The following is a 10,155-nucleotide window of genomic DNA, read 5'->3' on the forward strand; positions in this document are numbered from 1 at the left end:
TGTAAGGGGGGGCGGGGGCTAAATGACGAAAATTAATTGGCCTTTGGTATGACAGCCGAGGGCCGATTTATACCTGAGAATACGGTTGTCTTAGTTTAGCAAAAATGTTATTTGGTGAGGTCAATTAAATTTTATTTATATTTTGTGTTCTGGTGGAGGTGTGTTTGAAGTTGCGGGAGGCAACAGATTGAAACAGCATTTTGAATGAAATGAAAAAAAAAAAGCAGTGAGAGTTTGGCTCCTTGCAATCAGTTTATATTAGGAAAACAAAAACATTGAATTTGCTGATGAAAGATTCCATCCATGTGCCTTCTGGGGGAGCGTAAGCAAACAATTGCAATTGAACCAGATGGATTAGTAGATCCTGTTTAAGACAAAAACATTTTTTTACAAAAAAAAACCAAACAAACAACATTCTTTGCCTCACAAAATGGAGGCCAACGCAAATCAGCTATTCACAAACAAGCAGTAAGGAACTCAACAATGACAAGAGCAAAAACAAAATTGAAAACGTATGTACATTGATCACTTACCGAAACAGAAACATGACACATCATTTATGACGTCTGAATCAATGCGTGCGGCTGCAGTGAATTTAAGATCAGCAGTGCTTGTGCACACCAACGCAGGTACAATCGTTCACTGACTGCCTGTAAATGACTGTTAGGACCTATTGTCGTCAAAATTCAAGTGCAAAAGACCCAGAAAACATTTGGCAGCACCTGAAACTGCAGATCATTCGTATAGAAATGTGTTTCTTCAAACAAGGCATGGTACGGTCTCGTGGTTTAGCCGTCGCTCCAGAGTGCATTACTTTGCGTTTAAATTGTACGCAATTGGCAGACAGTGGATTTCACGGCGGGTTGAAGATGCTGCAGCAACCCGTGCCGTGGCTCCTTCGCTGCTTCGATTCTACATTCATGAGCTCAACACAGATACGATTACGAACACGGCGTAAAGGTGGAGAGAGAGGTATGGCATCGCGGACATGCAACAATTGTGCCAAATAGCCATCAGGTCTCAAATGCCCCCGCCCCCTCCCTCCTATTCGAACGGAGTATCACAACAGCCCAATGAAGCAATGAGATCAAAGGGGCGCCTCCTCAGAAATGTTCAAACTTGAAAATATGATGTCACATTTATAGCCACACGGGGGGGGGGGGGGGGGGGCCGTTGTCGAAAAACATTTCAAAGAGGATGTCAACTCTGCACTTGGGGTTAGTGGTTGCAAACTGACCATGTTTTTGGCTGATGCGAGTGCAATCTTTTTTCTTTTTTTTTTTTTTACAATGCAGTCTGTCATGTACTTTGATGTTTGGTCAACCCCTGGGCCTCATTTTGTCATAGTGTGCCAAATACGAAAAAAAAAAATCGAGACTGTGACTTGGCAGCAATCAACAAAATTTAAGGCTGATGCAGTTAAAGTAGAATTTCAACTTACCGGTAACCATTTTATTCGACGGAAACAACTTGTGAGTGGTGTGCTTAGGCCACGAATTGCTCGTATGACCGGGAATGAGTCAGTAGCTCAAGTCTGGCCACACCGAGTTCATGGAGGTGAGGAAAACATCTTTTGAAATGGTCATTGGAGAACATTCTGCATAAGCACCCAGATCTGCTCCATGTGTCATTGAGGTGGCACACAACACAGTATTCATATAGGGGAAAAAAAGAGATAATAGCCCAAGGTATCCAAACGCACGACACCGCCATGCATCATACGTATCGTTTGCAAGTAGTCATGTCCAAGCAGAGTGTCTGTTCCTCTGTGACTGGAGAGTCTTTTCACCCCCTTCATCCATATACACACATAAAAAAAACCCAACATCCTGCTTTTGGTCCCCTTCTTCAAGAAAGTCCCTCATCAAAAGTCTGAGACGGAGATGGAAGCGTCCAGCAGCTGGCTGTGCGTTTACTCACATTCAGTCCCATCACAAAGGCAGAAGCGGTCATTTGTGAAACAAGTAGATTGGCCTCTGAAAACCTGAAGGGAGAAATTGATCATTGGCATCAAAACACAATGCAGAACAACCTCCCCGTTTTTACATTCGTGAACAATACACCACCTCTGCTTAAACTTTTCGGCGTTCCGAGGAACTCGCAACTGGTGAAGCCCACTTCATTAGTGAGATAGGAGGAAAACTGATCGGGCTTGAGGCGAATGCTGTGAAAATTTCTGTTTATGGTATCCTAGTGAGGAAGACAGGAAACATTCCATTCATTACCACTGGGGGAAAAAAAATGCTTGAAATAAAAAGACTTTGCGTTTTTACCGTCAGCTTCTTCCTCTTGATGTAGGATTGCCAGGGCTGCGGCTCGAGGATGAAGAGGCCTCCGGGATGAAGATGTCGGTAGACTCTCTTGAAGAGGCGCTTGAGGCCGCTGTCCCCCCAGTTCAGGTGAACCCATTTGGTGACGCTCAGACACAGGATCACGTCGTACTCGGGCCGCTGGGTCACGAGCAGGTTGTCGTTCTGCAGCACATAATTGGCCTGGAGAGAAAGAGGAAAAAAAAAAAAAAAAGAAAATCAGTAATTCTGTAATTAGAGGCTATTTAGCACTAAATTCAAGTGCTTATTGTATGCATTCATTTTTTTATTTCTAATGGCAGAGATGTAAGTTAAGGTTATAAAAGCACTGCCTTCAAAGGGTTCACAGCCTGACAATATCGACTGCTTGCAAGTGCAATGTCTTTTGGGTTCCTTTGAGTTCAGCTGAGCACAGGGAGATTCAGTCCGGAAAACCCTGCTCTCGTCATTGCGTTATGTAACACATCTCGCAGTAGTATCAGTGTCCATTAATAAATTGGACATGGACGAGGACAATGGAAGACATCATTCAGGGTTCTTGGCGTGGGGCCATTAGAAGGCCCATTTTGTGTTCTTCGCCTCCTTTTCGCTGTTACCGGTGACAATTTTATGTTCAACAATCAGTGGACTTTTATGTGTGTGGTTTTTTTTCTTCTCCACCCACGTGGTAAACGATCACTGCAGAAGACGGCCTAACGCAAGGGTGACACAAAGTCATACCCTTGACATCTTGTTACTATAGAAACCGGAAATCTACCCAACTCAGATGCTTCGTGGAAATAGGGCTTGTCATGTCATGTTTAATAACAAAAAGTGGCTGGCTTTTATCAACGATACTGAATTCTTGATATTGCTGCATTTTTTTCTAAAATAGACCAGCCCAGCGTCCAGAAGACGCCATCTTACCTTGATGAAGGACACATTGGCGGGGAACTCCCCTGGCTTTGCGGTGGAGGATTCGTTAAGAGGAGGTGCAGCAATGGGCCCCCGGGAGATCTGCAGTGACAGAGGGAAAGAGCAGCTCCCGGGCTGATCGCTACCCACGTGCTCCATTTTTTCTATTTTGCCATCTTGTCTCCGAGCCTTGACCTGTTCCGTGCCACAAGAGTCCTTGTCGTCCGCCTCCTTCGCGAGGCCGCTTTCCCCTTTGAGTGTGTCGCCGTTTTCCCTGCTCTCCGTGTGCCTCTGCTCACCATCGCAGCTGGTGTCCCCCTCCTGCATCGCCCGCCTGGCCTCTTGCGTCTCCATCTCGGAGAGGTAATGCCTGATGTTCTTGCGGGCGGCGTGCACCAGCCCGTTGTCAATGTCCAATCCCAATATGCGGGCTGGCCGCAGCATTTTTGCAATGTAGAGGGTGAGGTGGCCCGAGTTGCAGCCTAAATCGAGCACGCGTTTACCTTCAAACCACTCTGGGCGAAAGACGTGCACCCGGGGGTCTTCATTTGCACTTGGGTTGCGGTAACCGTAATATTTGTTGTAGTTGCCATACTGGAACTTCTTTTTCTGTTGGTCCCTGGCCTGGTTGTGCGCATGCTGGTGCTGACGACCTCCCGGAGCAGATTTGGATCCACTCCTGGGCGTGTGGAAGGAATTTTTGGATCCCCCAGGTTTATGATTTTGCTCACCCGATGCAGATTTCGCTACAGGGGTAGAATGAGTCACAGGGGGGTCCATTTTGCCAGAGTTGCGCCTCCGCTTGCGCCTGCTTATGTGCTGGACAATCCCCCCCTGAGCGGAGGAAGTGGAATCCTCCATAGATATGGAGGTGGCTTCTTCCTTCAAGTTGGACGAATCGTCTGCAGGGAGGACACGAGAATCTCCCTCGCCACCAGAGACTCTGTCTGACGCTTTCGAGACTTCCAGATTAGAACGAGTTACCGTACCAGGAAGTGACACAGACTCTCCAGTTTTGACCTCGTTTTTTCCAGATTCGCAAAGGTGTAACTGGGATGAAAAGCTGCCACCGTGATGTCTGTTGCGATGCCTTCGCCTTCCGCCGCTTTTTAAGGGGGACACCAAAAAGCTGCTGTCCCCGATGCAGCTGTTAAGATTGAGAGGATCTGTGATGTCCCTGGGGATGAGGATCTCCACGGGATCTCGACTCTTTGCCGGCAACGGGGACGATTTGGGGGTTTCTGCATTCAGCGCCCGGTTGACCTCCTCATCCTGCAGGCTGTTGAGATTTAATGGGTCAAAAATATTCCCTCCCAGGAGAAAGTTAGTTGGCAAGACAGAGTCACTTTCTGAGTTTACCCGCCGTCTCCTTTTACCAGAGGTGGGATGCTTGAAATTAAAGCTTGATGTGTTGCGACGCTTCGCCACTCTCGTTTGTTGATGCTGTTTGCCGTGGTGGAAGCTATTTCTGCGATTGATGCTTGTCTCGTTCCCTTTGGATCTTGGCCCACCGCCATGAGAGTGGCTCAGAGCGTCAACTGTGCTGGTGTGCTTTGGTGAGGCGGCGGTGCCGGGGACTGGGCAAGAAGCAGCCAAGTCTGAGGCGGCCACGGCTGCACCTTCCGCTAAAACTGAAGCGGTGCTAAAACTTCCAGAACATTCTGAAATCTGCAACGATGAAGTTGAGCTAGCCTGTGGGCTAGCGGTTTTTACAGTGTCTTCGTCAACGGACATTGCGATTGATTTCCAGAGCCGGTTTGGACATGGAAACGTGTATTGGATCTGGAAGTTAAGAGAAAATCAGAGGGAAAAAGTTAGAAAAGCAACAGCATTTTAAATTGAACACTGACAACAATAACAACACTGTAAATAACAATGTGACACGTGTCAGCCATCTCTATGGGGGGGATATAAGTCATGGAATGAGCAGTTCAAAGCCTCTAAAATTTCAGCCAGCACAAGCTTACCGGTGGATATTTTGAACTCAATCTGGTCAGTGAACTAAACTAAATAATAATAATTTGAGAAATGACGAATTTATGTTTTGCTTTCAACTAATCCAGAGTTCCTATATGTGATACCACACACATATATTCCCCTGCAATCCATTTTCCTCAACACACACAAAAAAAAATACATTTCTCATGAACCCAACTTTTTATTTGCTATATTCTTGGCGTGCTGTACTCTATTTCAAGTATCCATTCCAACCAGACGAAGCATTTTGAAGGTCTGACATTTAAAAAAAAAAGATTTGTCACATTGCTACTAACAAGAACATTAAATACACTTATTTTACAACTAATAATAAACTTTTACTTTTCAGTCAGTCTCCCTTACAATATCTATCAGGCTAATTTGTCTTTCACGCTTATTTAAACTGAACCACTACCAAAGTAGAACGTTGCCATATTAAGACGAGGCAGGGGTTAATGATGTGAAAAAGTTCGAGGCACTATGCTGGACAGTTATCCTGTTAGCATGTTAGCTCCTAGCATCCGGGCCAACGTCGAGTCAACGTTCCATTTAAAAACCACCCGACGACCACAAAAAGTACCCAATTCGACTTGTCGCTGCCTATGAATAAACAACATGTGACTCGAACGGTGTTGAAAATATTTCAGCAACGGTCACCTTTTCGAGCGCAGTCCGGAGTGTGGACACCATCAAAATAATAGACTCACCTCACAGTTCTCCCCGCCTCCGTCCAGACTGTCACTAGCTGAGCTAATGTTAGCTAGCAGCTAACTAGCATACAAATGCAACCACATCGATGCTAACACGCGGCTAATACAAATATTATTATGAATAATAACGTCAACACAGCGTATGTCTGCACTAGTTTGGCTGTGGTGCGGGGTTCAGTGCGTACCACACGCGCCTAGCTGCGTCCTCGGCCAACTCTCGATACTCGTGTCAGGCAAGTGAGTGAATAAATGATTGTGGCGTTGCAGTCGGCATGGCGGCGCATCCGGGCGAGGGGATGTAGCTTCAAGCTAACGGCGGGGGGCGGAGATGACTTCGGCAAGGATTGATGGCGAGAGGCCGGCCTGATGTGGGGCAACCAGCAGCCTCTTTGATTCACATGATGGTCACCGTCAGGACAGGAAGGTCACGAACTACTGCAAGCTGTATGGACACACTTTGCCCAAACTTGACGTGTTTATTACGTTTGTAATACTGCTCCTCTTCTCGATGTCAAACCTTTTGCCCCCTCCCTGTATGCCTGCATTAATTGACAGTGTCAAGAGAGTAGAGGTGGCAAAGTACTCCCATGCTGTAGAAGCACAGATCTTTCTAATAAGTCAGTGAGTGTGTAAGTAACTAGACTAACTAGTAGTAAATATAACCCCAAAGAACACAGCCAAATAAGCATATACTGTATAAATATAAATGAAAACTGCCAAAAAGACAACAATCCATTCAGATAGAGAGCAGTAATCAGTGACCATAGACGCTAAACACAAAAATGCAAACTAAACAGCAGCAGTCTCGCACCTCACAACACTCTATACTTATTGTGCAAAGAACTACAACTGGGTCAGATTAAGACCATCAGGAATCAAGAAATTTAGCAATTTTTAGACTAAAATTACACAAATCAACGAGCCTACTTTGAGTTGACAGAAAATCAAATGAATAAACGTCTGTGGTGTGTCACATTCAAAAGACATTTTTTTCACTTTACAGGGACTTTAAAGCGCATTTCAGCCTTGTAGGCAAGAGTAAAAATAAACGGAGACTGTTTTTCCGAAAAAGGCCACCAGAGGGAGACACCACGTCAATTCAACAGTTGAAGGCCACCTGCTGGTCCACCCTTGTGCTCCTCCTTGTGTTTTGCTGTCAAAATTATGTCTCACGTCATTCTGTCCTATTATTTATATCCGTGTTTGTTTTAGTTAAAGGAGGATGTTTTGAAATATACATTTTTATTCTTTTTTTTTATTCTTGATAGGGGAAATAAGAAACTGTAGTAAAAAAACAGCCGTTGATGCTCTCTGCCCTTGATGTGGCAGCTTGTTCTTAATTGGGTTCTTAAATCAGTGCCGCCGTTGGGTAAATGCACCCCCCACACTCTAATCTCCATAAAGGAGAAATAAGGGAGAGGGTACCTGTTCCCTCCCTTATGTCAGTCTCTTTTCTCATGGAAATAAGGGTGCGGCCCTCGATTCCGGGCACCATCTGCCCTTCCTCAGCGTTTGGGCCCCAAGCAGTCCAGACATGCTCTATTGTTTGTGTGTGTCCAAGCATGGTGAGCACACGCAGCTCTTGTGGCCCAAAAAAGCGCTTTGGATCAAGAGCACGGGTCTGTTGTTCATTAGCGTACATGTGACAGAAGAGGGTTGGGAGGCTTCAAGCGTGGCCTGTGTGCCATAACATCAGGGAGTATGTTTGTCCTTTGAGGTGTGGTCAGGCTTTTAAATGTGATGTCATTCAAAGTAACCGTTGACTTGACAGGTCAACTGCGCTTTTGAACACGTACGTCATGCATGAAATGCTTTCGTTTTAGCTGATGCTTGACAAAGTTGGATGTTAAAATGTGATCTGCAGTCTTGAAGAGAAGCTGCATAATGCAAAGATGATCTTTTAACATAATCGGGAGCCCTTATCGGGTGTTCAGGCCGTGTGTGTCTGTCATAGATGTGGCATTTACAAAATAAGTAGGGAACGCTCAATGCACTGCATTATAGAAAATAACAATAATGGGACACGTGAAGATAGTTACATGGTCAATGTTGCCATTGACTTACTCAAAAGTAGCATGAACATTTTTGGACTGGTCATTGAATTATAAAGTGACCTCAGTATGCTGGACCCGGCTGCCCTCCTCATTTTCCGATCCCCACGCTGCCGGCGGCATTGAGATTAGTTATTGAACTGGTCAAGTAAAGGGAAACAAGGCCGCTTCAGAGATTCGGAGCACAATAAGCCAGCTGTCAGAGGGTGGGGCTTGCCCAGACCGCGGTTGTCACGGCTGGGGTGTTGCGTCGCCTTCACAGAGAGGATAGGTGATCCTATGCGAGTTGGACATGCGCTGATTAGTACTGACGCAAGGCTTAATTGGGCCAGTTGGCTTGATCAAACATTAAAATTTCAGCAACAGCAATTCATAAAAAAATCTATGTCTTTATTTTTCAATGAGGATGACCCTTTCTGGCCTGGTAGCTCACATATCCTTTTGATGATGCGTCCAACCGCATAATAATGAACACCAGTGTGTCTCTGCATTCACGAACATTAAAAGCCTCTTCCCCAATCCACAGAGGCTCCACGTTTATCTCTCTGTAACTCTTTTATATTCAAAAGGTCACTCCAGCCTCATCTGAATCACCATTGATGTCCTTTGAGGTATAAGAAGATGAATTAAGATCACAAGATTCCAATCTTTGGCCACATTTGGTGATTTTTTGTTTTTAATGTCATAGAAAAATGGAATTCATGCCTTGATTTTCGGGTATCGGGTATGCTCCGTGCTAGCTCCCACTGAGCCTTATTATCCTCTTTGATGGAGCAGGTTGAAACCTGCCATAAAACCTAAATTTCAAAACTTGGCAAGGCCTTCCAATGTATTAAGTGCACGGCATTTAAAATCAAGCTGTAATCTGTCATTACTGTGCTCGGGTGTCCACGAATAACCTGCTACCATCAGGGAGGAAAAAAAAACATCAATACCCGTGATCAACTGCATTGAGGCCCACTAACCTCAATTTCTTTTTTTGTGATGGATGCAGGGTGGGGGGCTGGTGGTAATATGTTGTGTTAACATACACAGCCTCACACAGAGGCATAGTAAAAGTAGTCGTCTTTGTGGATGCAGCTGTAGCATGGATGAGCGTGACCTATTATGTTCTGCATGCCAAATTTACCAGTGAAAGGCTTAAGTTAATCTGATGTAGTAAAATGAAGCGCATTTAATAGACTGTCCATAGCAGACATCAGTGTAGTTCCATCCATTCCACTAATACTGGACATTACTGTGGCTACTTCTTGTTTGAATATGAATTGAAATGACTGAATGTAAAAATATTTGCGCTTGTGTAGTATAGCGGTGCAATATTGGCTATGGGAAGCGCGTGATAACAGTGCATATGTCCCCTATGTTGTCGCGGATTCTTGACATTTTCATTATGATTTAGTGACTTGTGTCTACTTGAGAATGTTGGATTTGCACTGGCAAACTAAAATTGCATTTGTCTTTATTTCCAAAGTCACGGCTTAAGCTTAATGCTCCTGAGAGTTCAAGAAGAAGTAGATAGTCAAAAGATGCGTGTGGGATTATACTTCATCTGCCATATATCTAAGACCTCTTAAGACAAAATGCATGGGCCTTTGCTGAGCTCTTGAGGATATATGATGGTGCTTTAACTGTGCAATATTTGCAGTGAGAATTAGGAACGGTACATTTTTCACCCTCGTTGTCTTTTCAAATCACTCCCCATTTGAGTCAGTGCTGTCAACTGAACAGCTATGTTGCTCCTGAACAAGGGGTGTCGACGTTACAGGCGTTGTCAGGACAACCAGCCAGGATCCACAGGGCCTTAGAGAGGCTTTCCACCTTGAGCTAGATGCTAGCCATGAGATTCAGCAGATGCTGCGCCCTTCAGCCAATCACAGGTGAGCTCGAGCAAAAAGATGACATCATAGGCAAATTAAAGTCAAATGCAGTCAGGGATTTGGTTGCCATGTCTGCCCGCCTCTAAATCCTCGATTGGCGTTATAGGCTGTATAGATAGATGACTCCCAGGTATTGAGTTGTCATTTTGTAAAAATATGAAAAGAGGTTTAGCATGATAAAATTACTAATTGTTGGGCCAGGTTTTGAATGCTATTCAAATCTGGCCACCAAGTTTTGTCCTGACACAAGGACACACACACACACGTGTCTATTAAATAATTTGCATGTTCTAAAACAACACTCGGGTAACACAGGAGTATGTTGTATGTATGTCCA

The 10,155-nt window shown here is 44.8% G+C and overlaps 1 protein-coding gene across 4 annotated transcripts; it reads right to left on the bottom strand.

The window, feature by feature from the left end:
- Window positions 1-239: 239 nt before the first annotated feature.
- Window positions 240-6,466, bottom strand: mepcea (methylphosphate capping enzyme a). 4 transcript variants are annotated; one of them, XM_052046700.1, is made up of 6 exons: window positions 5,838-6,466; window positions 3,399-4,985; window positions 3,216-3,305; window positions 2,274-2,492; window positions 2,067-2,190; window positions 240-1,984 (listed from the first exon to the last, which is right to left on the bottom strand). In XM_052046700.1, the coding sequence occupies exons 1-6, from the start codon at window positions 5,868-5,870 to the stop codon at window positions 1,950-1,952; spliced, it is 2,088 nt and encodes a 695-aa protein (XP_051902660.1). In that variant the 5' UTR covers window positions 5,871-6,466; the 3' UTR covers window positions 240-1,949. The 4 variants fall into 4 exon arrangements, with proteins under 4 accessions (XP_051902660.1, XP_051902657.1, XP_051902659.1 ...); XM_052046697.1 differs by having other exon boundaries at window positions 3,216-4,985; window positions 5,838-6,463; XM_052046699.1 differs by having other exon boundaries at window positions 3,216-4,985; window positions 6,076-6,460.
- Between the last annotated feature and the right edge of the window lie 3,689 nt (window positions 6,467-10,155).

Source organism: Hippocampus zosterae, chromosome 16, assembly GCF_025434085.1.
Source record: "Hippocampus zosterae strain Florida chromosome 16, ASM2543408v3, whole genome shotgun sequence".
Taxonomy (NCBI): domain Eukaryota; kingdom Metazoa; phylum Chordata; class Actinopteri; order Syngnathiformes; family Syngnathidae; genus Hippocampus; species Hippocampus zosterae.

What these genes read in the sequence shown, in the direction of transcription:
- mepcea (XM_052046697.1), bottom strand. Translation starts at nt 5,870, where the DNA reads ATGGTGTCCACACTCCGGACTGCGCTCGAAAAG. An exon ending in TCCGGACTGCGCTCGAAAAG is followed by an intron (nt 4,986 to 5,837) that starts GTGACCGTTGCT and finishes CTTAACTTCCAG; the next exon opens with ATCCAATACACGTTTCCATG. An exon ending in TCAAGAGGAAGAAGCTGACG is followed by an intron (nt 2,191 to 2,273) that starts GTAAAAACGCAA and finishes CTTCCTCACTAG; the next exon opens with GATACCATAAACAGAAATTT.